Source organism: Bos indicus, chromosome 16 (genome assembly GCF_029378745.1).
Source record: "Bos indicus isolate NIAB-ARS_2022 breed Sahiwal x Tharparkar chromosome 16, NIAB-ARS_B.indTharparkar_mat_pri_1.0, whole genome shotgun sequence".
Taxonomy (NCBI): Eukaryota; Metazoa; Chordata; class Mammalia; order Artiodactyla; family Bovidae; genus Bos; species Bos indicus.
Window position 1 is genome coordinate 4,934,502 of NC_091775.1, and position 27,889 is coordinate 4,962,390.

A 27,889-nucleotide genomic window follows, 5' to 3' on the forward strand; every position below is an offset into this window, starting at 1 on the left:
GTACGCATTGTTCTTTGTCCATCCTGGACGCAGAGCAGCAAAGCCTACACTGCGTAGAGGGGATTTATTACCACAGTCAAGCATCGAATGCCCCCGGGGGCAACTGTGCACTTGAAATGTGCAAACTCACTAACACTGTGAAAGTTTCTGCCTCTGATTAAGTTATATGGAAACAACACATCTTTTCAAACCTTTCAGGACCCAATTTTCTCCTGGAACAGTTTTCCTCTTTGGTTCTTCAAGATGGTCAAAACAACTGGTACAGCGTGGGTGGTAAACGAGAGAATAAATAAGGTGGGTAAGTCCGCTGGAGTACGAGCATGGGTTCCGGGAAGTCCCTGGTTCGGCGAGGAGAGTAGTTAATTTTCTTAGTTTACAGTGTTTGACCGAAGGGACTATGCCAACATCCTAAGATGGGATCCTCTTAAGTCCTTTGGTGTTTTACTGTAGCACGTATTAGTCGCTCAGTTGTGTCCGACTCTCTGTGACCTGAAGCAAAGTACCTTCTAAAGTGTGTGCTCCAGTGCTTGGATTTAACGAGATCCCGCCGGGATTCAGGGAGGAGAGCGTTAATCTTCACAACATTTTTTTTTCCAGTCACCAAAAAGCCACAGCCCCTCAAGACTCTCGCGATACTAAGGGAAAAAAGGTCCGGCTTTTTATTAACCCCGCCCCCAGCCGTGCTAGTTGCCAAGCAACGGTGTAGCCAACCGCCAAGACGCCGGGAGACTCGCGAGCTCGCGCTAGTTCACCTTCACAGGTCCCTCCTCCTGCCCGAGCGAGCGTCCGCGAGCCCCGCCCCCCGGAGCCCGCGGGCGCTCGATTGGCCGAGGAACCTCTCCAGGTGAGGGCTGAGGCCGGGGTGGGCGGGGCCTTGCGGGGCACGTGACCCGCCGGGAGCTGGTGCTCCAGACCCCGGCCCCAGAGTCAGCTCCCGCCTGTTAGCCTCAACCGGTAAGTACCGGGGCCGCAGGCGGGAGGGGTCTTAGGGTGGACGGCGGCTGTGCGGCACTTTGAAGGGGTTTGACAGGCGACAGGAGGGGGGCTGCCTGGACCTTGATGAGGTGCGGGAAGATGAAGCCTCGCTGTTCGGGGCAAGTCCGGGTTCCCCCCGCCCCCACCCCAGGCATTACCTGGAGTGCGTAAGTTTAGGGACCCAGAGCCGCAGCTGATGGGTGAGTTCAGAGGATGTGCGTGGTCAGTGGAAGAACTGCAGGGTCCCTGAAGCGCTGGAGGTCTTTCTCACGAGTCCCTTGTCTGGGGTTGCGGAGTGAACTCGGGGCTCTCCCACTCCAGTTAAGACTCAGGACTTACCCCTTATGCTGCAAGTGACCTTGGGAAAGTTATTTACCGCATCTAGTTGCAGGGTGATAACACCATCGACTGCTTCCCAGGAGATGTATGGGGAGGAAGTGCGGACCAGGGGTTGAGAGTAACACCACAAGGGAAAGTGGTGACGTCCGGGGGCTGTACCCGGGTCCAGCTGCGGTTTTTCTTTTAGGGGACATGTTTGTGATGTTCCCGCTTCTCATTTTTTAATTTTTTTTATTTTTTTTTTACCCCCCAGAACTGAATCCTACCATTGGACTGCAGTTGCTTTATGATAATAAACTTGATCTAGGCACAACCCACCCCATCCCCACCTGATGCCACTACTCTCCTCAGATTCTTAACCTGGAATCTGAGGTTAGGAAGGAACTTGGATAAAGCATTTAATTTATTAACCTCAGTTTTGCGATCTAAAATGGGGAGAAGCAGCAATGGTAGCAAAATCTGTTTTATTACAGGATTATTGGAAGGATTGAAGGAGATAATTTATGTGAATGTAAACTGCTAAGTCAGCATTATAAATGCAACTGTTCATAGATAAGGAAACAGAGGGCTGGAGATATTCATGACTTGTCCTAGGGCATGCAACTATTAACTGGGAGAAGGAGGGCTGGATTTGACACTTGGCCCAGGGTTCTTTCACTTGTACCTCAGTGGTCCTCTTTTGGGTGTTCTAAGGGTTCTTTCCTTCCTTCCCTTCTTTACATTCCTTTTGTCCCTTCCAGACATCTCCTGAAGAGTTGCCATGTCCGGGAATCCTGCCTCTTCCTCAGAACAGAACAACAATAGCTATGAAACCAAAGCAAGTCTCCGAATGTCAGAGAAGAAATGTTGTGAGTGTTGGGAAAGAGGAGGGGCTGCTCTGTTTCCAGGATTTTATTTTGGGAATATTGTTGTAATTCTAGACTTTGCTGCTGAGTGGGAGTGAGAAATAATTCTTTGACACGGGAATTTAAAACAAAGTCTACCAGGGGAATTTCCTTTCTGAAACAAGTAGACTCTGAAATGTCTGTCCTTGGGGCTAGACTCCTGGTGTAGCCCAGCATTTCCTTCCTGCTTTCTTTAACTGAATCTTTATCTTCTCCATCCTGGGAGTATTTGCCTAGTCAATTGATGAAGAAAGTTAGAGTAAGTATTATACTTGTAATAAGTAAGGCAGAGTGGCAGGGTGCAGGAATTCCTTGGGGCTGATACTGTTAAGAGTTTCTCTTAATCTCTTGGGCTAAGTTTTGTGAGAGTGCTGCTCGCAACAGAAATTGCAGGTAGGAACCAGTTGCTCATTTCTACAGGCCTAAGGGAAATTGACCATGACATTTCACTTCTTGCCATGTCTGGGGCACTTTACTGTCTTACAAGTTTAGTCTTTATAGTTTGCAAACTATTTTCCTCTGGGGATGGATTTCACAGGAGCATTTCCATGCCCATCTTTTAGACAGAGACAACAGATGGGTTTGCAGAGAGATGAAGTGGTATTTCTTGTCCCCATGATGTGCGTGCCTAAGCACCCTTAAGACTGCAAGACTGTATTGCCCAGGTCAAAAGGTCCTGGGCATTTGGTCCCTAGATGTTTTGGGGAAACTCAAGGAAAGCTCACTCTGTCCCTGCTTCCAAGTTCCCTTGGAAACCTACCAGGCAGTCCTTCTCATTTCAGTGGTTATATTTATCAGCAGGTGGAAATAGTCGACCAGCATGAGACTTGGGATCATCTCATGTTCCAAACTTTCCCCAGAGTCTCAACCTTGATGTCACGCCCTTGTCAGTCTCATGATTAATGATGATCATCTTTTTTCACCTATCACTGATGAAGCTTGTTGGGGTTTGGCTGCAGCAGAGGCGGCTTGTTTGGGTGTGATCCTGGGGTTGGTGCACCTGTGTGATCAATGTCTTCTTTCTCTGCCAGGGCAGGAAGCCAGGTACCAAGGGCGAGCACCCTGTGGAAGATAGCTACTATAGCATGATATTTGGGTGTAGCCTCTGGAGTCAGCCTGCTTGGGTCCAAATCTTCTTGTTACTACTTCCTAGCTAGGTGCTTGGTTAAAAACCAAGTTGCTTGTCTGCCCCATGCCTCAGTTTACTTTTTGATATAATGGGGATACTAATAGTATCTCTCTGAGTGATATGAGAATTGAATGTGTATATATAGGAGAGCTCTTAGAAGAATGTTGGGCCTGTGACTAAACTGTGTTATTTTTCACTGGTGACAATTTGCATGTTGTGTGTGTTCCTGAAGCATTATATATAGAGTTATGTGGTAAATGCTGTGCTGGAATCTTAGTATTTAAAAGAGCCCTGTAAAGAATCATATTTTCAGTAAAAAGTGTTTTCTCCTCTTGTTTGACAATATGGTAGCCCAGATTTGGGGGTATGGAATGCATATCTTAAAGAGAGGTGCCCTCATGTTACTAGGACACTTGAGTCCAATAAGAGCAGAGAACAGGTGGTGGTAGTTGGGGGTGGGGAATTGATAACTGTGGAAGTCATGGACCCTGCCCAGTGCCCAGCATCAGCCCTTCTGGCTCTGCTTTTTTTCTCCAAAGGACTCTCCTACATGCCTTTCTAACTTTTTTGCAGCCTTTTTGTCTTGAGGTCTTTTGATTAGTCAAGGAAGCAATAATCCCAGGTCTCTTTCCATCCTCTAGACTCTAATTCTCGGTCTCCCCTTTCCAAATTCTACCCTTGTCTTCCCCATTGGAGGCATCTGGGTTCTCCTGAACCTCTGTCATTCATTTACCCCACTTTGTTCTCCTTTCACGTTTGGACTGTGAGATTTTGAAAGCCACAGTCCAAGGAGAAATACAGTTATGAGAGTATGTGTTTATTTCCCTTTTCTCTGTTACTTGCCTGTTACTTGCAACAGGTTTCCCAGTCTGCTTAGTGTTCATACCCAGCAGCTGCTTTATTAATAGCTCGCCCATTATCCCATTACTGCTAATTACACCTGTTTGTTGGCTGACTTTGCCTCTGGGAAGTACCTGAACTGCAGGACTGTAGAATGTCTTTAGAGAGCCAAAGCCTCCAAAAGAGCATTACTGAAATTTCAGCTGCTCCCGGGATGGGGGAGAATGGGGGTGGTGCTGGCTGAGGTGCCCTTAAGGTGCTGAGACAGCTGGTTTCAGGGCTCAGTGAAAGCAGGAATTAGGGGTAGCCGGGGAGATCCACTTGGTTCTTTCTTTGTTGCTTTTATTCTTTGATATTTTGAATAGGTCTGGAGCAGACAGGTTCTCATGAATCTTCATGAGACAGATTCATATGAATCTTCCCCTAATTACAACACAGAAAGAAAGTGAAAAGCAAGAAATTTCTCATGATTTTGCCTGTGCCTATTAAGTTTGATCCTTTCTAAAATCTTATTCTGGTGTATCCTGTTACTGAAAATGGATTCACACCATACATTTTTTGTTCTGCCGCCATCTCTCCCCTGCTCCTTTTTAAAACTATATTCTGGACATTTTTTGTGGGTTGATAAGTTCAAATTTACTTCATTCTTCAATCAGCCTTGTATGGACATTGCCTCTCCCTGATGGACATTTACATTGTTTCCAGTTTTTCACCGTCACCAACAACAATGTAATAAGTATCCTTGCATACATACCTTTCCATGTTTGTGCCGGCAGCTTTCCTGTAGAAATACTTGGAGGGAAGATAGACACTTTGAAACACTCACAGCATTCCTCAAAAGGTCTGTATTGTTAGCAGTTTTTAATATTCCAAGGTACTTGATAGAAATTGGGCATTAAACTATAGCTACACTGGTTAACTAAAACATTAACTTTCTTAGTGTTTGGCTGCAGAACTTGGATATATTAGGCTTATATCAGTAAAACGGCAGGACATAATTGGCAGTTTATGACTTCTGATGAATACGGAGAAGGTATTACTAATGAATCACATAGGGCAGTATATTTCAAAATATTGGGGCTGTTGAGAACAAAAAGTGGAAGATGACCTTGGTCATGAGAAAGCTGGGAACTGTTGGGCCTTCTAGACTACCCTTCAGGTTTAGGTTAGAGATCAGAGTTGTGCTGGCCACTTGGTTCCCTTTGTCAGGTGCTGACAAGAGCTAGTGACTGGGACTAATTGGACAGTCATGAAACTGGGAGTCTGGTCAGGGCCCTGACCTTGACTTTCTATTGCAGGACTGTGGGCCAAGCTCTTCCCTTTTCTGGGCCTCAGGTTTTCTGTCTACAGGAGGCAAGCTTTCACATGCTCATTTCCTCTAAGTGGGTTTGTGAAGGAAAGTAAGTCTAAGATTGAGAAAGTGAGTTCAACCTTGCATAAAGAAGGCAGAAGAGAATTTCAGCTTTGAAACAGCTTTCCAAACTTTGTCAACGGATATGTTATAATATGGGCTTCCCTGGTAGCTCAGCTGGTAAAGAATCTACCTGTAATGCAGGCGACCCCAGTTTGATTCCTGGGTCGGAAGTTCCCCTGGAGAAGGGATAGGCTACCCACTCCAGTATTTGTGGGCTTCCCTGGTGGCTCAGTTGGTAAAGAATCCGCCTGCAATGCAGGAGACCTGGGTTTGATCCCTGGGTTGGGAAGATCCCCTAGGGGAGGGTATGGCAACCGACTGCAGTATTCTTGCCTGGAGAGTCCCCATGGACAGAGGGGCCTGGTGAGCTACAGTCCCTGGGGTCGAAAAGAGTCGGACATGACTCAGTGACTAAGTACAGCACAGCACATGTTATAATTATATTGTGTCTGAAATTAATCAGCGTGAAGTGTCTACTATTCAGATTAAGGTGGTGATAGTTTTGTGTTTTAACAGGCAAGACTGAGTGTCCTAGTATTGCTGATGTGGTACTTTGAGATAGAAAGTATGGTTTTGTTTTGTCCTCCGGTAAATGAGCAGCCCTGTCGCAGCAGGTATGTGTGGGTGTGTCGTCGGCAGAGGGGGAGCTGCGCTGGGGGACTGCCAAGCGGAGTCCTTAATGCCCTATGCTTCCTTTTGTTCTTAGCACTCTGTGTCCTGTTTGGTAAACATGGAGCAGCTGGTTCCCTGGCTGGCTTCAGAGCATCTCCCAGGGATCATCAGTTCATTTTCAGCTTCAGGGAGGGTAAGAGGACGTTTAGGGGAAGTGCGTAATGGGCTGGAAGGTGTGGGCCGAGCAGCACTGGAGGTGCAGGTAATGAGCCAAGCCACGGGGATTGGAAAGGGAGCGGCGCCGAGCTGGAGAAAGTGAAGACTCGGGAGGATTTCACTCCTGAAACCTGAGGCAGCCATCTGCCTGTTGGGGGTCAAGAGGTCAGGGATAAACATCAATGAGGCTGCAGCAGGGCATTTGCTTGCCTTTGTGCTCCCTGTTGGGACAAGAGACGAAAATCACTTCTGTTGCTCATCCCCTACCTTGGAGGGGCTCCTGCTCAGGCCCAGGAGTTTTCCATGTCCCCAGTGGGTGAAGGGCTAAAAGCCAACCCCTCTGACCCCAAGTCTGGGCACCCACCCCTCGCTTACTGCCAGGGCCCTGTTTGGGTACTGGGTACTTCTTGCCAAACACTCCTAGGAAACTCTCTTCCTTCCAAGGTCTGCTCTCTACCCACGCCCCTCTGCCCACTTCTCCACTGAGACCTTTTTACCTTCCCTTCTCTAAAAATGAAAGATGACATTCCCATCCAGGTACCACCAGTTTGCTGAATTGTTTCTTAGCCTTCCAGGGTCGCCTTGTCCCAGGGAAGAGAAGCAGCAGCTACCTGCTGGACGCCTTCTGGAAGATGAAGGTGCACGTGACTCTATCCTATGCGGTCTGTGCCCAGGGCCTCACTTGTGGGAGACGCAGAGCCCGAGTCCCTCCCAATAACCTGCGTTTGGGTCTTGGCCCCGGGGCTGTGACTGGCAGCGTGCAGGGCCCTCTTCCACACTCCTTCCTGGCAGGGTGGGTAGGGAGGAGCTGTGAGTAAGTCGATCCTCATCAGAGGCTCTTTTTATGGAGAAAAGCGGATCCCAGTGACTCAGTGTATGTTCTCAGGTGTGTCACCTGGCCTCTGAGCATCTGGTTTGCCCCTGCTTGCCCAGGGAGAGCTGTCTGTGTAAGTGAGCATTCTTGAAATCCGTTTTCTAAGGAAGGGCAGACCAGTGGCTGTTCTGCTTCTAAACTGTCTTGCTTCTGTCTGGGCCTTTGAGGCAGGCTGGCCATAATGCCCTTGTGTGCCAGCTTTACCACGATATTCCTGAGGTCTAGTCAGATCCCATGTCATGTAGGCTGTGTGCTGTGCATGCTGAGTTGCTACAGTCGTGTCTCCTTGTGACCCTGTGGACCATAGCCTGCCAGGATCCTCTGTCCATGGGATTCTCCAGGCAGGAATACTGGAGTGGGTTGCCACTACCTTCTCCAAAGGATCTTCCTGACCCAGGGGTCGAATCTGGGTCTCCTGTGTCTACAGGCAGGTCTTTACCATCTGAGCCACCCAGGTAGGCTTTGACACCATCTAAATCATTTAGAAGTTCTGGCTTAAACTCGTGTGGCCTGAGCACAAAGGCCCAAACAGGTTGAGGGCAGGATTTTTTTTTTTTTTGATCCTCAAGATAACTCTTGCCTGTGGCTCTGAAGGGGTGGATGGGATCCTTAGGAGAGACAGTTTGTTGGATGTGTTACTGGAACCAGCTCAGTGCTGCACTGGTAGAGTCTCCAGGCCAAAGGCCTTCCTTCATGGCGCCGTCACTGCGTGTTACTAAATATTCTCAATGCTGAGGAAGATGGTGTGGCTACTGTCTTTCTGTTCCTGGCCACTTTTTTTTTTTTTTTTATCTCTTTCACCTTTTGTACCTCTGTGAAGACCTTGGGCAAGTGGGAAAGACACCTCTTAGTCTGGGTACTTTGTCTCTTAGGAGGTTTACCTCAGTTTGCCTTTCCAGTCCTCTTGGACCCTGGCCTCACTGAGGTGTATGAGAATCAAACCAGGTTCTGATCATGAAGGCTTAGGCGCCTGCACACTCTTTACTTGGTCTCTCATTATTTATTTCTGTTCCATTCCATTTCCCTTTAGCATGGGCATCTTACATGACAAACTCTCCAACCCTCATCGTTATGATTGGCTTGCCAGCCCGTGGCAAAACCTACGTGTCCAAGAAACTTACACGCTACCTCAACTGGATTGGGGTGCCCACCAAAGGTAGGTGCAGCTGTACATTCTTTGGAAGAGGAAATGATCAGTTCTGGGCCTCCCAGGCCTCTGGGAGACTTTCTGTCCCTGGCATCAAGGTTACAGGGTGCTCCTGGCAGCAGTTGTAGTTTTTCCTGGTTTACCGGCTTTATTCTCTGGCTATCCATTTGTTCCTCCTGTCCTTGGCTGGATTGGCTTAATTTTGGGGAAATGCCTTTGATAGGAGTATTAAGAATTAAATGAGTATAGGGCTTTACATTTCCAGAGCCCTTACATCTGCATTATTTAGCAGTATCCCTGTGGAATACCCAAAGTGGCTGAGAAAATTGAAAGTCAGATAATTTAAGACTTGTCCAGAGTCTGTTAAGTCAGAGCTTGAACTTAACCTGATTCTTAATCTTGTATTGTTGCCAGCATACCATGGTGCTTTTTTCAATCCCCTTGGCCATTCTGACATTAGACCGAGAAGGCCGCTTTGGGACATTGTATTGTTTCGCTGCTAAAGGGTGTGGGTGTCTTCTGCAGTGTTTAATCTTGGGGTGTATCGGCGGCAAGCAGTCAAGTCCTATAAGTCCTATGACTTCTTCCGGCATGACAACGAGGAGGCCATGAAGATTCGCAAGTGAGTCTTCTAGGCCTGACCGCCAGGCCAGCCCTTCCTTGGCCATCGTGAGACTGGATGTCACGGGGCTTGGTTTCCTTTTTAGTAAACACTTGGTGGGAATTTTAAGTGTAAGTTACCCACTGGGCGGATCACTGTGGACTTGGGTGGGTAGAAGAACAGGACTCAGAAAGTTGTGAGTGTTGCTGTAGGCTAAGTCTCCAGAGGGGGAGATATGTACTTGGGGTAGGGGAACATGAAAGATCCAGGAAGGTAGAAGAATAACGGGGAAGTTGAAAGGTCCAGTTGGGGAAAATTTTTGATCCGTGGGGAAGCTGAACAGAAGGGACTCGACCCCTGCGGCACCCCAGCGGTTCACGTCTCTGACTGTGCCTGAACTTGGCCTTGGCTCAGTCCCCTGGCTGATTTCCTCTGCTGTCTTGGCAGACAGTGTGCCCTGGTGGCACTGAAAGACGTGAAGGCGTATCTCACGGAGGAGAGCGGGCAGATTGCGGTAAGCCTTACTGCCTCTTCCCTGTCTCCACCCCTGCAGCAGCCTAGCTGCACCGCTCCGCTGGGGTCCACCTCGGTGGGATTGTGTTTCTTGGTCCCCATTCCTCTGCCTCGTGGGCTCTCTTCCCAGGTGTTTGATGCTACCAATACCACTCGAGAGAGGAGGGACTTGATTTTGAACTTTGCCGAGGAGAATTCTTTCAAGGTAGACTTCATTTCCACTTTTTGCTTTCATGCGTTGGAGAAGGAAATGGTAACCCAGTCCAGTGTTCTTGTCTGGAGAATCCCAGGGGAGAGGGAGCCTGGTGGGTTGCCGTCTGTGGGGTCGCACAGAGTCGGACACGACTGAAGCAACTTAGCAGCAGCAGCAGGGTCTGCCTCCAAGCTGGAGGAAGAGGAGGGTCGGTGGAGGTGGGGAGTTAGGAGGCATGTGTGGACCTGCTTGACTCTGGTGGGTAAGGACAGGACCGGACACCCGATTCTCTTGTCTTGGTGTCTTACCCCCAAAACTTGAGTGTTTTCTTTCAGGTCCTTTCTCAGATCCTTAGCATGTATGTATGAGGCCCTGGGGATATGGTAAGAGCTATTTTTAAATGAAGAGCCCTCGAAGGCCACTTTCATGAAAGAAAATCTCTGGGGGATGTGGTGGCTGGGGTGGGGCAAGTGTGAACGTGTGCTCTTAATTGGCAGCCTGGCCATTTTTGACTCACCGATCGCTGCCTTCTCCCCCTGGGCAGGTGTTCTTTGTGGAGTCTGTGTGCGATGATCCTGATGTCATTGCTGCCAACATCCTGGTAGGTGAGCCCCCTGCACACACGTCTCTATGCCTTGCGTGTGTGTGTGTTGGTGGGGGTGGGTGGAGAGTCAGCTTGGTAATGAAAGTGAGAGGTAGATGTGTTTAGCAGCGCAGGGTGAGCTCTTAGATCTGCCACAACCCCATTTTATACTTCTCGACACTTTCCTTGGGAGAAGAAGCAGGCTTTGAGGAATAAAGTAAGAATTAGCTGTTGAATATAGAGGCTCAGCTTAAACTGTAGGAGTCCTGGCTCTGTATTCTGGGTATTAGCTAAGTGCTGAAACCTAGGTATGTTCTTAGAATGGATCAGACTCTTCATTATCTGTCTGGGCCACCTTTCAGGAAGGCCGTCTGCTCACCAGAGGTCTAACGTTCGGGTCAGCATTCTGGGCACCTTGCTGTGTGTGGTCACAGCTCATACCTGTGCCCATCTGATGGCTGTACCGTGCTGTGCTAATGGACATCCATGCATTGTGTCACAGTAGTATTCTCCCAGCAGTGTGGGGCCTCGCCGTGGAGGTGTCTGGTCCGAGTCAGCCAGTTGTCAGATAGTGCACTTTATTCTAAGTGTCCCTGGGGAGAAATTGAATCCCATTCTGTTTTCCCAGGAAGGTCCATGAAGGATCGGGGCCTGCGAGCTGCTTCAGCTGTGTGACTGCCTCTGTCCTGCAGCCAAGGGCAGGCGCGTGACTCCCCAGTTGTCTTTCCCTTCTTGGTTGCCAGGGTCACAGGACGGGGGGCGGGCGCTGCTCAGTGAATGGGGTCGCCAGCACTCCCATGAAAGGCCTCTTCTCTGGCCTTGCTGTGCTTTATTCAGCAGTGGCTGTTTGCGGGAGTGCTGTTGAGAGCAGACCTGTGACCGGGCCCTGCTCTCCCTGTGATTCCAGGAGGTAAAGGTGTCGAGCCCCGACTACCCTGAAAGGAACAGGGAGAATGTGATGGATGACTTCCTAAAGAGGATTGAGTGCTACAAAGTCACCTATCAACCCCTTGACCCAGACAGCCATGACAAGTAAGGTTTGAGGCCGAGGTCTCAGGGCCGAGGCAGGGGTTGCATGTGAGAAAGGAGCCTTTCTCACCCCGTCTGTAGTCTTCCTCTGACCATGCAGACCTGTGTTTACATCATTCCAGGGAGAAAAGATACGGCTCTGTGGCCTCTGAATGGATTGAATCTTACCCTTGAACGACGGAATGTTTTTTTTATCATAAGTTCTTCAGTCATGTGCTCTAGACTATGATTTCTCAACCTCAGCGTGATGGACATTTTGAACTGGATAATCTGTACCATGGGGAGCTGTTTTGGGCACTGTAGGAGCTTTCGCAGCACCCCTGCCCTCTGCCACTAGATACCCATAGCTGTCCCAAGCTGTGGCAATCAAAAAGGTTTCCAGACTTAACCAAATGTCCCCTGGGGAGCTAACTCACCCCTGGTTGAGAGCCACTGCTCTAGATCAGTAGTTTTGAGTTGGGGTGTTGTAGGGCACCCCTTTAAGGTGTGTAATCAGTTTTTGATCAGTTTTTAACGTTTATTGTGTATGTGTGTGTGTGTGTATATATATATATGTATATGTGCACATGTATTACATATGTAAATAACATAATATGTCAATTTATTTTGCATAAAACATAATGTATTATACATGTGTAGGAGGCTTCCCTGGTGTCTCAGTGGTAAAGAATCCTCCAGCCAATGCAGGAGACCTGGGTTCGTTCCCTGGGTTTGGAAGATCCCCTGGAGGAGGGCATGGCAACCCACTTCAATTTTCTTGCCTGGAGAATCCCACGGACAGAGGAGCCTGGCAGGCTACAATCCATGGGGTCACAAAGAGTCGGACACGGCTGAGCGACTAAGCACCAACCTCCCCCGCCACACACACACACATGCATGTTGCTGTTGTTTAGCTGCTCAGTTGTTTCCGACCCTTTGTGACCCCATGGACTGTAACCCATCAGGCTCCTCTGTCCATGGGGATTCTCCAGGCGAGAATACTGAAGTGGGTTTCCATACCCTCCTCCAGGGGATCGTCCCAACCCAGGGATGGAACACAGGTCTCCTGCATTGCAGGCAGATACTTTACCATCTGAGCCACCAGGGAAATCCAAGAATACTGGAGTGGGTAGCCTATCCCTTCTCCAGGGGATCTTCCCAACCCAGAAATCAAACCGGGGTCGCCTGCATCATAGGTGGATTCTTTACCAGCTGAGCCACCGGGGAAGGCCATACATATATATACATATACATACACACAGACACACATATATATATACACACACACACACACACACACACGTATATACACATATATATGTATATGGCTTTTATATATTACTTAGTATGGCAGTACCTATTGGCAATGTGGCCTGGAATGCAGGTTAAGTTGATGTGTGAGAGCAATAAGAGTTGTAGCAAAATGCCAAGTCCATGTTGAATGATATGTGCACAGGGAGACCCATGAAAAGGTGGTCTTCATAAAAGCATGTAGTCAGAGCAGCTCTATTGAGATAAGAATACAGCTCTGCAGCCAAGCAAATGGTAAGAGTGCATAGCCCATTGTTAAATTGCTTCAGCGGTCTGCTTCATGCTTTTAGTCTTTCAGTTCCTTCGAGTGTGTTGCCCACAATGTCAGTGTTTGGAGATGTTACTTAATACAGAAATTGAAAACTGCTGCTCTAGATATGGGGTAATAGTATATTCTTTAGTTAGCCCAAAGTCCTACATTGAAAAATATTCAAGAAGAATATGTGTGTGTGTGGGTGTGTGTGTTTATAGATGTTACCTCTGGTGGTAGGGTTATGGGTGATTTTTATTTGCATCTTTCTTTAAAAAAATTTCTTTTGGAATAAGCAGTTACTATTTCTTAAGTAGTTTTACTTATTTTCGGCTGTGCTGGGTCTTCGTTGCTGTGCAGGCTCTTTTCTGGTTGTGGCAAGTGGGGGCTACTCTCTAGTTTAGGTGTGTGGGCTTCTCACTGTGGTGGCTTCTCTCATTGCTGAGCATGGGCTCTGGGGTACGCAGGCTTCAGTGGTTGTGGTGTGAGGGCTCAGTGGTTGTGGCACACGGGTTTCATTGCTCTGTAGCTTGTGAGATCTTCCCAGACCAGGGATCAAACCCATGTCTCCTGTACTGGCAGGTGAGTTCTTTACCACTGAGCCCAACACTTGTTATTTTTATAGTGAGACGAATTCCATGATGGCCCCAGAGCAGGCTTTGTGAGTGCCTTTGAGAAAAGCCTGACTGATACATAGACAGGGAATGCGCAGAGACGTCTGTCTGTGGTTCTGCTCCCTCCTCCCTGCCCCTCCCCTCAGGGGGTGCCGTACTCTGACTCGACCACCTGAGTTGGACACTGTGCTTCTCAGCAAACTTCAGGGTTACCAAAATCACCGGGTCATCTAGTCATTCCCCTGAGGGGAAGCCTGATTTCTGCTCACCACACTTAGCCACAGTGCCTGGCACAGGGCGGGCACTGAGGATGTGGTGCTGCCCGACGAGACGTTCAGGGCATTTTGCTGCACCTTGGTTCTGAGGAGTGAGTGACCCATCTCTTTCCACTTGGCTCCTTCCACGTGGGTGGGGGTATCACGGGAGAGACGGAAGAGCCTCTAGGAGCCTCAAGTCACTCTGCAGATCCTTTCCCCTCCTGTTATGCTCAGATTTTCATACCCAAGGGATTTTTTTTTCCCTGCTTTGTCCCAGGGATCTTTCTTTCATCAAGGTGATAAACGTGGGCCAGCGATTTCTCGTGAACAAAGTCCAGGACTACATCCAGAGCAAGATCGTCTACTACCTCATGAATATCCACGTCCACCCTCGCACCATCTACCTTTGCCGGCATGGAGAGAGCGAGTTCAACCTCTTGGGGAAGATTGGGGGTGACTCAGGCCTCTCAGTGCGAGGAAAACAGGTGAGTAGTTAGCCAAGCAGGCTGGATTTCCCCGGCTTAGGGTGAGAAGGACGTGGTGGAGAAGGTCATCTCTTCGATCCCCTTAACTTCTTACTGAATCCTATTAGGCTTAAGTTGCGATTTCAGTGAAGAGGCATTTTCTTGTTCATGGATTCTAGCTCTGCACTGGAGGGTGCATAACTTGGAACCATTTCTACTGTGATCATTCGGCTATCAGACATTTATTGGGCTCAACTTGTGTGCCCAGCACAGTACAGGCTGCTCTGGTTGAAGTTCATTTCCTCCTGGGTTTATTATAACTATGTAGCACCTTTCAGAGTTTGATTGGGGTCACGCACATTGTCCCTTTTAGGCTGAATTGGCAGTCTTGTATGTGTGTGTGTGTGTGTGTGTGTGTGCTTTTCGACTTCACCATGCCTGGCGTGCAGGATCTTAGTTCCTCAGCCAGGGATCAAACCGGTGCCCCCTGCAGTGGAAGCATGCAGTCCTTACCACTGACCACCAGGGAAGTCTGCTTCTGTGTTTTCTTTTACATGTTTTGTTTCATGGCCCAGTTTGCCCAGGCTCTAAGGAAGTTTCTGGAGGAACAGGAGATAGCAGACCTCAAAGTGTGGACGAGCCAGTTGAAAAGGACTATCCAGACCGCAGAATCTCTGGGGGTGACCTACGAGCAGTGGAAGATTCTGAACGAGATTGATGCTGTGAGTAGGAAGGATCTGATGGCTAAAGTGCCAGTTAAGGTCTCCTGTTCAGGCTGGAATGCTCAGAAGTCACCACGTGGGCTGTGCTATCTAGAAAACTAGGATTGCCAAGTAGAGACGTTGAGGAAGCTGAATCTGTGGCCGGTCCGAGGAGGAAGTGAGAACAGCTGTGTCCCCAGTCGGGGCTTCCTGCCTGCCTGATGTGCCTGTGCCAACACCCGAACCAGGTTTTGACATGGCCCCTGGCACCTGGGGAGAGTGAAGCTCCAGTTGGTTCCTTCATATATTTTCCTCCGAGGAAAAGGAAATACCTGACAACTCACGTCTTGTCTAATTTCTGCTTAGGTCACTTGGTCAGCTCTTCTAGGAACGTCCTTTCTAAATTTGTTTTTGTGTTTCTCTGTCCTTGAGGTCAGAAGTAGATACTTCCTTTTCTTTCCTTCCTCTGTATACTTTTATGCCTCCTATAAGAATTCCCCAGGGCCTCCTTCCCTGTTTCCCCTCCTTTTTCCTGCTGACTTTTCTTGACCTCTTAGCTCCCTAGCCACAGGAGATAGTGGCAGTTTGAGCTTGAGCCCTCGTTCTGAATCGGTCAGTTACAGTGTGCGAAGGGAGCCAGCCCAGTGCCTGGCACTGATATTCCTCAGGGTCACCTCTTCATGTGGGGGGCTGTATGTGTCCGTTCGCCTCCCCGAGTTTTGTGGTTCCTGCAGGGCGTGTGCGAGGAGATGACTTACGCGGAGATTCAGGAGCAGTATCCGGATGAGTTTGCGCTTCGAGATGAAGAGAAATATCTGTACCGATATCCTGGAGGGGAGGTGAGATTCCCTTCCTGTGGGGTGACTGTCCCATCCTTTGCTTGGGGTTTAGCTTTAATTTGGGGGAAGGACTGAATGTGAGTTTGGGGACCTTCCAGGGGTACTTAAGGTATCTCTTGGTTTTCCTTCCTATCTTTGGGTTCTGCTGTGTTTAATTCAGCTCGGGCAGTCAATTTGTTAAGATCCCCAGGTAAGGGATGACAAGATAGCCTCTGTTGTTTAGTATATTTTAGAATCAGCAGAGTCTTTTTTGACTTTTTTTTTTTAATACTTCTTTATTATTTATTTGACTGCGTTTGGTCTCAGTTGCTGCACGTGGGATCTCACATTGCGGCAAGCGTTGGGTGCACAGGCTTCTCTCTAGTTGTGGCCATGAGCTTAAGCTTCCCGTGGCATGTGTGATCTTATTTCACTTCAATGACCAGCGATCAAACCTGCATCCCCTACATTGGAAGGCTAATTCTTAACCACTGAACCACCAGTGAAATCCCCATAACTTGTTCTTTTTTTATTCCATCCCTACCCAAGCAGGTATAGACACCAAATAAATATATGGGATATGAGGATTTTCCTGTCATCTGCAGTGTTTACGATGGCTTGCTGGTCTAAGTGGCTTTATAGTCTAGGGATTTGTGAGGCAAAGGGAAACAAAATAAACCTACAGGGTCTAGGAAATCCCTAGGAGCCTCTGTTGCCTTACACTCTGCCTACTCTGTAGGGAGAAAAAAAATACAAAACACAGGTTGCGTTCAGATTTTCTTTTCTTGACGTGAAGTTTTCTTGGTCTGCATATAGCTCTTGAAGGGTCTGAAGATTCTCAGGAGATACCAGGGATGGGGGTGGTTAGCAGGCGACATGAAGCTGCTGAACCTCCAGGAAGAAAGCCATCTGGGGAGAAAGAAGCGGCCTCTGAACTCTGGACACGGCCACTGACTTGGCTGCCAGCTCTCGCCTGGCCTCTGACCAGCCCGCCCCATTTTCCCCACAGTCATACCAGGACCTCGTGCAGCGGTTGGAGCCAGTCATCATGGAGCTGGAGCGCCAGGGCAATGTCCTCGTTATCTCCCACCAGGCTGTCATGCGCTGCCTCCTGGCCTACTTCTTGGACAAGGGTGCAGGTGCCATGGGGTGGGGGGAGGGGGCCGGATTTGGGGTGGTACCGAGTTGCCTGGCAACCAGACCTCCCCTTCTTCCACTCAGACTGGAGTGCATTCTTCAGTCAGCAGTGCGGGGCTCCCAGCAGCCTCGGGGCCAACTCCTCCGCTGGTGCAAAAGCCCCCAGTGGAGAGCGGCTGCTGCTGGGGCTCTTGGTCCTGCTTAGCTGGAGGGGCAGCGTTGAGCTCACATGCCTGGCAGCAGTAGAAAAGTGGTTGAACGTTCCTGGCGTGTTACTTGAGCTCCAGGGAGGGTGGTGTCTTGGAAGCATCTTCATCCTTGGGATTCAGGGTAGACAGGTTTCTGGGGCAGCAGTAAGGAAGTGCTCCTGTATCTTTGATATGTCCCTTCCTTCCCTTCCTGATCTTCCTGTACTGCTGAGAAGCCTGCACACTGACCTCTGGTGTCCCCACCTGAAGCCCAGTCTTCCCTTCGTGGGTCCCCTGGCCACAGCACTTAACTCCTGTTTTGCCTGCAAGGAAGGATCTGAAGTGGGCTTATTTCCTTTCTGAGCCACTCAGTAGTCTGGGTGGCTTTCTTGGAGGCCGTGTTGATAATTGTCTGGGGTTTAGAGGAGGAGTTGTCCAACTCCAGATCAGGATAAAGAAAACTCATGAGCCCCTTGGGTTCTCTCTTCCACTAACTTGACCTTGTTTCATAATATTGAGATTTCCTCCACCTGGACTTTCTGCTTTCAGATGAGCTACCATACCTGAGGTGCCCTCTCCATACCATCTTCAAACTTACTCCTGTGGCCTACGGTAACGATGAGCCTGGGAACTGGGCAGGAAGTGGGGATTGGGGAAGGTCAGGATTTTTAAATTTTCTCTGAAGTTTGCCTAGCAGTTCAATGTTATCACTCCTGTATGCCAGAGGTTCCCTCAGTGCCTCCCATGTTTGAAAGGATGTCTGTATGTATTTGGGAATATCTATGTTCTTTTATTACCAAACTGAAATTAAGGGCTTTTTCTTGAAGCTTTTTTTTTTCCTGAAGTCCTCTCTGTTTTCTCAGGGTGCAAAGTGGAAACAATTAAACTCAATGTGGAGGCTGTGAACACGCACCGTGACAAGCCAACTGTAAGTATTTTTCCATGGATGACACGCAGGTTCCCCGCCACCTTGAGTCTTGAACCTTTGACATCGAGAGACTGGGGTTTCTTTTATGTCCAGAAGGAAAAACAGATCCAGAACTCATGTCCTACATAGTCTGCTTACTTCCAAGAGGAAGAGATGTTGGAATTACTATTTTTGAAAATTAGTATCTCTTTCATGAGTCTTAACCTTGACAATTGGCTCTTGGAAATCCAATGAAAAACGGAAAGTGTTTAGCAGAAGTGGAATGCAAATCTGCCCCCACCTCCCCCGACACACACCACTCCCCCGAAAGCGCTTCTTTTGGAAAGTAGGTTCCTGGAAGGTGGGGTCAGGAAGTATACATTAGTTCCTAGGTCTGCCCTGGTAATCTGAGTGATCTTAAATAAGCCCCTTCCTTTCTTTGAGCCTCTCTCTAGCTTCGAAGTGTGATGCTCAAGGAACTTCTCTCCCCTACAACCCTTTAGCTGGGGTTTACAACCTGGGGCTGGGGGACTAGGCCATGGCCCAGGTCTTACGAGAGAGCCTGTCTGCAGAGGAGCAGGAGAGGAGGAGTCTGTTGTGGTTACAAGCGTTGTTTAACCTTGATGAGTGAGCTTTTGGCTTGGCTTTCATTTGTGTGGTGTCCCTCGTTTCCAATCAGAACAACTTTCCCAAGAGCCAAACCCCTGTAAGGATGAGAAGGAACAGCTTTACGCCTCTGTCCAGTTCGAATACAATCAGGCGTCCAAGAAATTACAGTGTTGGGAGCCGGCCCCTCCAGCCCCTCAGCCCGCTCCGTGCCCTGGACACGCAAGAAGGGGCCGACCAGCCGAAGACCCAAGTCAGCATTCCGGTGGTGTAACCGTGTGTCTCCCTCCCATCCTGGCCCCCTGCCCTTGTCACTAATCACCGAGGAGTCGTGTCACCTCCAGCCCCCACACCCCCTCCGGGCCCCACACCGTGAATCTCAGCAAAGAATGTGAGGTCACGTGTTTCCAGACCAACCTTAGCTAGTCTGCGGTGTGAGCCGTCTCCCTGCCCGGGGGCAAGCTGGCGAGCTGGGTGTTTCTGGACAGGTTGGGGCAGTTTGGAGGAGGAGGAGAAGGGCTCCCCTCTCCTGGGGTGACTGGCGCAGCTGGGGCTGAGGCTGAGCGTGCCATGTTCCTGTCCATCCACGGTGTCTATAAACTCAGTCTCGTCCTTGTGTTGGTAAAGTGGGGGCAGGGTGGAGGGGGCCCCGGAAGCCCCTTTCCCCTCCACCTTCGTCTCCCCGAGGTGTGCTCCCCTCACCGTCCATGCCTGCCTGCCCTCTTCCCTCCTCTCACGTCCCCTTTGGGTTGTCCGGTGTGACGCGTGGCCTCGTTGTGTGTCTGTTGAGTACGGGAAGGGCGGTGGGTGGGAGGAGAGTATGGCCTCTGTTGCTTTTCTCTGCAGTGGGCCTTGGTGGATCTGGCCTGGGGGAGCCTTTCTTTTCCTTCTGCCTTCCTTTGAAGTCAGGTCCTGCAGGGGTCAGCCCAGGCTACAGAACATCCACAGATGCTCTGAAGCCTGAAGGGAGTCATAGGATGAGAATTCTTGTCCCCTTTCATGAGAAACAATCCCGAAGACTCCAGTGCCCTGAGGGAAGCTGGCTCTCGGTCTGTGGGAAATACCTTGGTTTGTCCTTTTCAGACGTAGGTCTCTAGGCTGCAGCGGGGTGAGGTTTAGGAGAGTAGACTGGTCTCTAGCTCTTGTACGGCCCTTGGACTGCAGGTATTCCTTTTCTCCAGTGGCTCCCAGCTTCTTTGCCAACCACAGGAACTTACCTGCCAAAGCCAGTGACCTCTGAATGGGACTGTTCAGAAGGACAGAGTTAGATTCAGGAGTCGTTGCTGAGGTTTGAATTGCTCAAGGGAAAGGCAGAGAAGGATTCACTAGAGCTGCTTGCTGTTTTTTAGTAATATTCAACACTATTCCTTTATTTAACTTAAAAAGGAATATTCAATATTGAATATCGGTTTTTAAGTTAAAAAAATTTTTTATATGAACAAAATTTCCCCTAAATGTTGGGAAAACCTAGTGTTAAATTTAATCTCCTTCACTAAAGGTACTGTTTTATTTCATCTTGATGTCCAGAGGAGTCTTGGAATCCAGTGGGATCTAGTTCTTACTATTGACCTGTATCATTTTATTTTCTCTGCAGAGTTAAACTGGAAATGCTTAGACTAGTGATTCTGAGCTCCTTGGTGGCCTGCAATGGCATACCCCCCACCAATTTTGAATATAAAATATGTGAATACATGTATGTGTATTTATCTGAAAGGCAAGTCTAGGTTTCTCATGAGATTTTTAAAAGAGAGAGAGGACTCCCCACCTCAAAGTTATCAATCTGTCTCTTACAGGTGACCAGTGACAGATAGTTAGCTATTTGCCAGGGATGTTCTTATTTGGTAATAGGAGACCTTTGATAGCATCACCGACTCAATGGACGTGAATTTGAGCAAACTCCAGGACACGGGAGGACAGGGAAGCCTGGTGTGCTGCAGTCCCTGGGGTTGTAGTCGGACATGACTGAGCGTCTGACCAGCAGGAGACCTTTTGTCGTGCTTCTTATCTAGGAGTATTCATGAGAACCCCCTATAGAACCTGTGAAACATACTCATGCCTGGATCCACTCTAGGCTTAATTCTGACTCTGTCTCAAGGACTAGGGTCTTTAAATAGCTTCTCTGATGATTCTGAATCACACTCCATTTTATGATGTCGGTTGGAGAAACACTGGGGCAATAGTTCCTTGGACAAAGCGTCAACCGAGGAATTCTGAATTTCTCATAGTTCTGAAAGAACAGTTCCCTGGAGTTAGCTGTGTGAGCTGACCACAGTATTAAATGAAGTCATCCCTTTGCTGTTACTTCAGGCAGTAGCCTGTTCAGCTTTTACCCTTTACATCGCAGGGCAATGTGGAACAGATCCCTACATCATATAGATGACCTGTGATAGCAGCTGAGAGTTTTAAGCACACTAGAGAGAAGTACTGAGGTGAAACTTGTGGGATGATAAGGGTTATCACAGGCAGCTGGCTTGTGACCTCGAGTCCTTTATTCCTACATCCTAAGTTGGTCGGACATCACAGCCAGTTTTCAAAGGCCACTTGCCTAGATTCTGCTCGAAATTGCCTTCCGGACATAAGGTAACCTGCTCTTCCTGTTGAGGCATTATATAATGTGTACTTGGTGTCCATGTTTGTGGAGTTTGGGGGCTGGGTGGCTGGTGGTAGAGGAAGGAGACACAGAAACAGGAGAAAAAGTCCTTGCCCTGAAGGTTATTTTAGAGAACGGGCATGTAACTTATAATAAATGAACAGTTGTGGAAGAGCAACACACTGAGTCTATGAATGTGGGTGTCGCAGTGGAGTAGAGAGTTCCTTCTGCCTTTTCTCTTGTCCTCTGCTTATGAGACAAAGGGTCGGGAGGTGGGACTGTCCCCCAGGATGATGTGGTCTGGGAGATGCGTGTGGCACTTTTGCAAGGCTGCCTTGTCTAGCTTTGCTTGGCTGGTGGCATCTTTAGCCCAAATGGGCATTCGGTCTTTTCTGATGCTGTGAGGTGAGAGTGATTCAGAGCTACAGCATGAGAAAGAGCATTTTGATCCCAAGCTGGCTTTGGACTGTGTACTCTTAGTGAGAAGAGAATTCTCTAACAAACCACATCATTATTTCCCTGTTATAAACCCCTGCGTTAGACGCAGGGCACTGGGGCGTTCACTGGGGCCCTCGGCCTGCTGATATTTCGCCACTCCCCACCATGTGCCAGTTTGCTTTCCCAAGAAGAGAAGCCAGAGGTGGGCTCAATCTCATAATGGACACCAGAAATTAGAACTTGACAATGGCAAGGATGTCAGCATCCTTTGGTTTTTAGAGCAAGATCCCTCCAGAGAAGCTTCAGCAGGAAGAAGTCAGGAGAGCGTAGAATGGAATAGAGCTTTTACTCCACATATTAAGGGAAATTCTGTTCCCTATCTTTTCTTTCCTGTCCTTCCCTCTCCTTCTTACCTGAGTGTGTGCTGTGCTATGCTGTGCTTACTCGCTCAGTCATGTCCAACTCTTTGCGACCCCGTGGACTGTAGCTCGCCAGGCTCCTCTGTCCATGGGGATTCTCCAGGCAAGAACACTGGAGTGGGTTGCCATGCCTTCCTCCAGGGGATCGTTCCATCCCAGGGATCGAACCCAGATCGCCCACATTGCCGGTGGATTCTTTACCGCCTGAGCCACCAGGGAAGCCCACGTGCCCATGTATTGGTAATATATACACTTTACTATGATTATGTCTCTATCACAAATCCTAATAAGAAAGGACAAACTCCAGAGCACCTTTTGTTGAGGCTTTCAGTTAGGCTGGGCTTCCCTGGTGGCTCAGATGATAAAGAATCTGCCTGCAGTGTGGGAGACCTGGGTTCAGTCCCTGGGTTGGGAAGATCCCCTGGAGAAGGGAAAGGCTCCCTATTCCAGTATTCTGGCCTGGAGAATTCCGTGGACCGTGTAGTCAGTCCATGGGGTCGCAAAGAGTCGGACACGACTGAGTGACTTTCACTTCAGTTTTGTTATGGGAGAAATAGGTGAAGTCTTTAACATTCAATCTATTGTTAGAAAATGGAGAAAGGAAAAATCACTGTCTATTCAATTATCTTTTTTCTGCTTTAAAACTGAATGAGGAGTTCTGTGACAGATTTGAAGAAGAATCTAAAGCAGATTAGAGAGCTAGCTTTTTTTCCCCTGTATCTTAATCCTTAAATGGAATTTAGCTCTTATTTATTATTTGTATTGTCTTTGCTTTAGTAAGGAGGTTGTTTCGCATTCAGTCACAAAGTACAATAAGAAGACCCTTTAAAAGATGCACTGTGCTAGGTGTCTGCTTTGTGTCTCTGGTGTTTGGTATTGTGTGTTTTTTTGTCTTCCCTCCCTGGTTGGGAAGAGCCCCCCCCCCCCCCCCGGAGAAGGCAATGGCAACCCACTCTGGCACTCTTGCCTGGGAAATCCCAGAAACGGAGGAGCCTGGTGGGCTGTAGTCCATGGGGTTGCAAAGAGTCGGACACGAGTGAGTGACTTCACTTTCCGCCAACCCTCAAGAAGTTAGGGTTAGGAGAACAAGATATTTGTATCCTATCTAAACGGTTGAGTGTTTCCTGTGAGGTTCTGGGTGTTCCTCTTTACAACCCGCATTTGCTCTTCAAAGGCACTGGCAGTTTGAAGAAACAGGATATAGCTGTTTGGAAATAAATCCACCTTACGGTGTCTCTCTGAGTAGGAGTTCTGCATAGCAGAGAAACTCACTGATGCTTGGTATAGCCCAGGGACAGGGGAACACGTGTCTAATAACTGAGGGAACTCTGTCTGGGTTGTGTAGTCTTGTGCACATTCGTTCCATTGTCTTTGCTAAGCCCAGAGGCCATGTCGTGTTCCTTTTCCAGTAATTTCATAACTTTACACAGGTTTTCAGTATACATTTTAAAATATTTTAATTTGAATTAGATATTTTAATTTTCTTGGAATTATTTTAATTTTAATTTGGTTTACAATTGAATCAGATTACAGCATTGGCAGGGTTGAGCTCTGACTTGCGATCGAGGTGACACAAATATCAGAAGTATGTCCAGGGGTTTAATTTAGACTCATGTTCAGAACACTGTATCTAGAAGTATTTATATGCTGACTGCCTGATAGACTGTGGTAGGGTCCCTATGCTGACTAACCGACAGGCTCTGCTAAGATCTGTAAACTGAGTCTGACTGTTTTCTAATTGTACAGGTTCACACTGTATGCATGTTACTGTAATTCTCTGTCTATTGCACATGTCCTACAAAGAAAGGAAGTTTCTTCAGGGGGAAGTTCTGTACACTATGATTTTCAGTAGGTGTTTTCTTTTAGAGTAGCAGCCAAACTCTAGTCATTTTGTAGAAAGTGAATGTTGAACATCACTTGTAAGGTATTTTGTAAACTCAGCTAAGGAGATGCAAGCCCAGAGCCTGATATCACTGCCTTTGCTTGAAGTCATCCTATCCATTCCCCCATTTCTAAGCAGGATCTCACTTTCTGAACTTTCTGTGTCCTCAGCCTCCTTGCCATGGGCTGTAGCATTCCATTGGATAATGCTTCTGTTTTTAGTCTGCTATCTGCTTGGCTCTAAATCATAGTCTAATTAATAACAATTTAAAGGAAATTTTGGCAAAAGTATTTTTTTTCAGTAAGCCTTTCACTGGGGATCCATGACTCATTGATCTTTGTACCTGAATTGTTTGTGTATATATATTTTTTTCTTGTGTAACAAGAAGTAACAAGATCAATTCATTCTGATATGGTGGTAGTTTTCCTGTGGCAAAATCAAAGGATAGGTCACCAGCTGCGCCCTCGGAGGGGCTGGGAACGGGCTGAGCACCCCCGGGTTACGATGCTCCCTGGGTTATGGGCCGGGAATGGACTGAATTGGGAACCGCACCCAGTAGAGCTGCCCTCCAGGTTTCCCAGGCACAGCTCTGTTGAAAGAAGGAATGTAAATCCTTAGCAGCATTCTAATTTAATCTGGTGACATTGATGTCAAAATATGGCACTCAGATCCTTATAAGGTGTATAAATGTATTTGAAATGTGTTTTTTTTTGTGTGTGTGTGTGTGTAGAATGGGTTAATAAAATTGTTGAGTAACTTGAATATCTCAGAAGCCTTCTGGGTTTTTTGTTTTGTAGTTTGGGTTGTGTTCTCCACCCACTCCCCCACCCCCAAAACTGCCTCAAACTGCTTGATGATTGAGCCTCAGCCAAGCAAAAGCCAGTCCACAGAGTGACTGGAGTGGTGGACTGGAGTGGTGGAGGCATAGCTCTCTTGCACCACCTTCTGGGGAATATAAGAAGGATGTTATAGAAGGCACCAGAACTTTGTGTTTTGGCACCTCTACAAGAATTAAGGGAAAATTACCTTTGATTGTTTTCAAATCATAAAAGGACTCTGTGCTGTGAGTCACACTAGCAACATGGAACTCATTGTTGGGGAAAAAACAAACAAACTTTGGAGATCACTTAGAATTTAGTGGACTGTTCCTTCTAAAATATGAGCTCCCTGTTTAAAAGAGATTAAAAGTTCTTTAAAACAGATTACAGCCAGCGGAATAAAATGACATTTAACCGCTTCTGGGATAGGAAAAACAGATGGGAGTGTGCCACTGTTCTCATGCTTTATCCCTTGTTATGTTAACAAGGAAAGAGCTCGTTAGACATGTAGGCTCTTGGATCCCACCCCAGGCCTGTTGAATCAGAATCTTCCTGGATGGCCAGGCAATTCAGATGCACATGTAACACTTGGGAAACACTGTTCTAGGAGGAGGAATTTCTCACAAGGTCGAATATTGGATCTCAGTTTATGGGAGAAACTTGGTTTCTGCTCTGCTGACCGATTTCAGGATGGACTGGGAGACCTACAGCAGTAGGGACCCTCAGAAGCCAAGCTGCCGCTTCCTGTCGCAGAATCGCTTCTTAGGCCTGGGCTTTTCGCAGATGTAGCTCTGTGTACTTTAACCACGGGGCCCTGACCGCCTTCACCTCCTGCCCTGGGTCTGGAAGGAGTGCTGGTCTGATGTGGTCCCAAGGGTCAGCTTCCTCAGGGAAAGCAGCCCTGGACGAGTCCGTTGCGAGTCTGATTCCCAAGAGGAGAGAGATGTGTGCAGGCGCGTCAGCGTGTCCAGCGTGTGTGTGGGTGTGGGGGTGTGTGTGAGTGCTGGGAGGCACTGGCAGGGCAAGGGAGGGGTTCTGCTCGACTTCCTACGTTAGTGCCTGGGCGGTGGTGTAACAGCGGTGTCTCTCTTCCTCTCCGGCTCCTAGGCAGAGACCTCGCGGGCTGCACACAGGCTCCCGTCTCCAGCGCCCCCCACGTCGCCCTCCTGATGGCGTGGAGGCTGAGGCCAGAACGCTCCCCCGGAGACTGGGGTCTGCTGAAGACCTGGGCGTGTCAGCTCCACTGGGGCTGGAGCAGGAAGTCCCGTGGGGCTCGGACATTCGGGGCCACCCGAGTGAGCCTGGAAAAGCTGCCCTCCATTTCTTCCCCTCATGCCTAATGAAAACCGTGAAAAGCTCGGCTTCCCTGTGCCTGCAAACGTTTCACAGCCTGAGCTGATACGTTTTGATCACCTCTCTGCTGGGTTTGGCCCACAATGGCCAATCCTGTTCTGTTTCAGCAGTTTAACATCTGACCAGTGACTGTCCTCAGGGCTGGATATTCTTTGCCTAATGTAGAGATGCAGCGCTTCAGATTAAGTTGTTGCCGCCTGAGAGGGCAGAACTGTCCCGCAAACCTTTTCTGTGCTATAAGAGCTGGGCTCTGCATCCACTCCAGGTGCACAGGCTAGAGTGTAATAGGTCGCTTATTCCGTCACATCAGAAGCAAGAGGCAAATTCACCAGGTGGATGGAGGGTGTCTGAGAAATTTAGTCCCCGGAATGTCTCTTTTGCTGCGATGGAAGAGCAGCATCAGTAGCCACCTTTTCATTTAGAGAAGTTGTTCCAGGCCCCTTGAGGGCAGGATCTGACTGCAAGACTCCCCGAAATGGGTGCCCTTCTTCTGAGTTCTGTTCCGAGCAGCTGTGCTCTCTGCTGAGAGATATCTCACATAGATACTGACTCTGTGTGCCTCTCAGAGTGTAAGAGGGCTGAAGTCATCTCTGGTGGTTGGGAATGAGGGACGGAGAGAAAAGTAGGGTGCCATTTGGATCACCTGAAGAAGTAAATGAAGTTTCTTGGCAATCAGCTCTCCCAGGGAGTTCTTTTGGTGTCAAGACAGGGGCTGGGAGACCTGCCCTTTTGTGAGGTCTGCTGCCGTGATACTGTATCTAAGAAAGCTGTGGCTGTGACTTGAAGAGCATCTGGTCTTCTAATCCCTTCCTCCTGGCTAGTTGTCACCACTGTAGTCTACTGGTCTCTCATGTAGAACCTTGGTTGCCCGCTCCCCCATCTCAGTGCATTAATCATGTGGTTTCCCTTGAAGATAAACCAAGTAATTATTGCCTAGATCAGTGATTGTCAGATGTACAAATATGTCTCTGTAGATGAGATTTTAATATGCCACTGCTCCTGAAAGAGGATATGAAAGCTCCCAAGGATACTATATCATACAAACAAACAAAAAAAATTTTTTTTTGGTAAGAATAGTAGGTTTCTAGCTTTTAAAACTTTTCCCCCCTTTTCATTCAGATGGCCCACTTGCTGGGCAAGAGGGTGAGTAGCAAAAAAAGTAATGCAATGCAGCTTTTCCCAAATGGTTCTTTAATATTGTGGATGATACAGGGCTCTGTTATCTAAGGTGTGATGCGCTGGGCTGCTGGCAGTTCAGCAACCAGCAACTAGGACTTAATGCACAAGGCTGCCTTCAGAAAGGTCTCCTGACTGCTCTGTAGCAGGTAATTTTTATCTGTCTGCTCATAGCATGTTGTACTGTAATGATTTTGTTCTGTGATGCAGGTTTCTTTCTGCATCTAAATATATTGTCTTTTGATGATCTGATAATATTGTTTAGTTATTTATTCATCCACATAAGCTATTTCAAATCCCTATATTAATGTCTGCTTGTATGTACAGTTATTTGTGGGGTTTTTTTTGGTAGAAATTTAGGTAGTTTGAGTATTTAAGTTTAATGTCCATAGTATTACCTTTAATTAAAATTTCAGAATGTAGTGTCTGTCTTCTGGAAAAGGATAATAAATATGTTAAGGCACAGTGGGTTTCTTTTGAATACTTTTTTTTCATTGATTTTTATTATAAGTATAAACCAAGAGATGCATTTCTCTGGAGAAAAGTTTATCTCCTGGATAAATAAAATCATGCTAAAATTTTTGAGTAATATGTATTGCTTTTATAATAAATACAATAAAAGTTATTTTTTA

General features: G+C 48.0%; 1 protein-coding gene across 6 annotated transcripts; it reads left to right on the forward strand.

The window, feature by feature from the left end:
* The first annotated feature begins 146 nt into the window (after positions 1-146).
* Positions 147-27,846, forward strand: PFKFB2 (6-phosphofructo-2-kinase/fructose-2,6-biphosphatase 2). 6 transcript variants are annotated; one of them, XM_070767858.1, is made up of 17 exons: positions 147-294; positions 598-844; positions 2,055-2,162; positions 8,314-8,439; positions 8,956-9,052; positions 9,479-9,545; positions 9,675-9,749; positions 10,282-10,338; positions 11,228-11,352; positions 14,038-14,245; positions 14,800-14,946; positions 15,660-15,764; positions 16,753-16,882; positions 17,618-17,680; positions 17,932-17,996; positions 18,655-18,846; positions 25,836-27,846. In XM_070767858.1, the coding sequence occupies exons 3-17, from the start codon at positions 2,075-2,077 to the stop codon at positions 25,896-25,898; spliced, it is 1,608 nt and encodes a 535-aa protein (XP_070623959.1). In that variant the 5' UTR covers positions 147-294; positions 598-844; positions 2,055-2,074; the 3' UTR covers positions 25,899-27,846. The 6 variants fall into 6 exon arrangements, with proteins under 6 accessions (XP_070623959.1, XP_019831974.1, XP_019831976.1 ...); XM_019976415.2 differs by lacking the exon at positions 147-294 and having other exon boundaries at positions 834-954; XM_019976417.2 differs by lacking the exon at positions 147-294 and having other exon boundaries at positions 834-954; positions 18,655-18,834.
* The last annotated feature ends 43 nt before the right edge of the window (positions 27,847-27,889 follow it).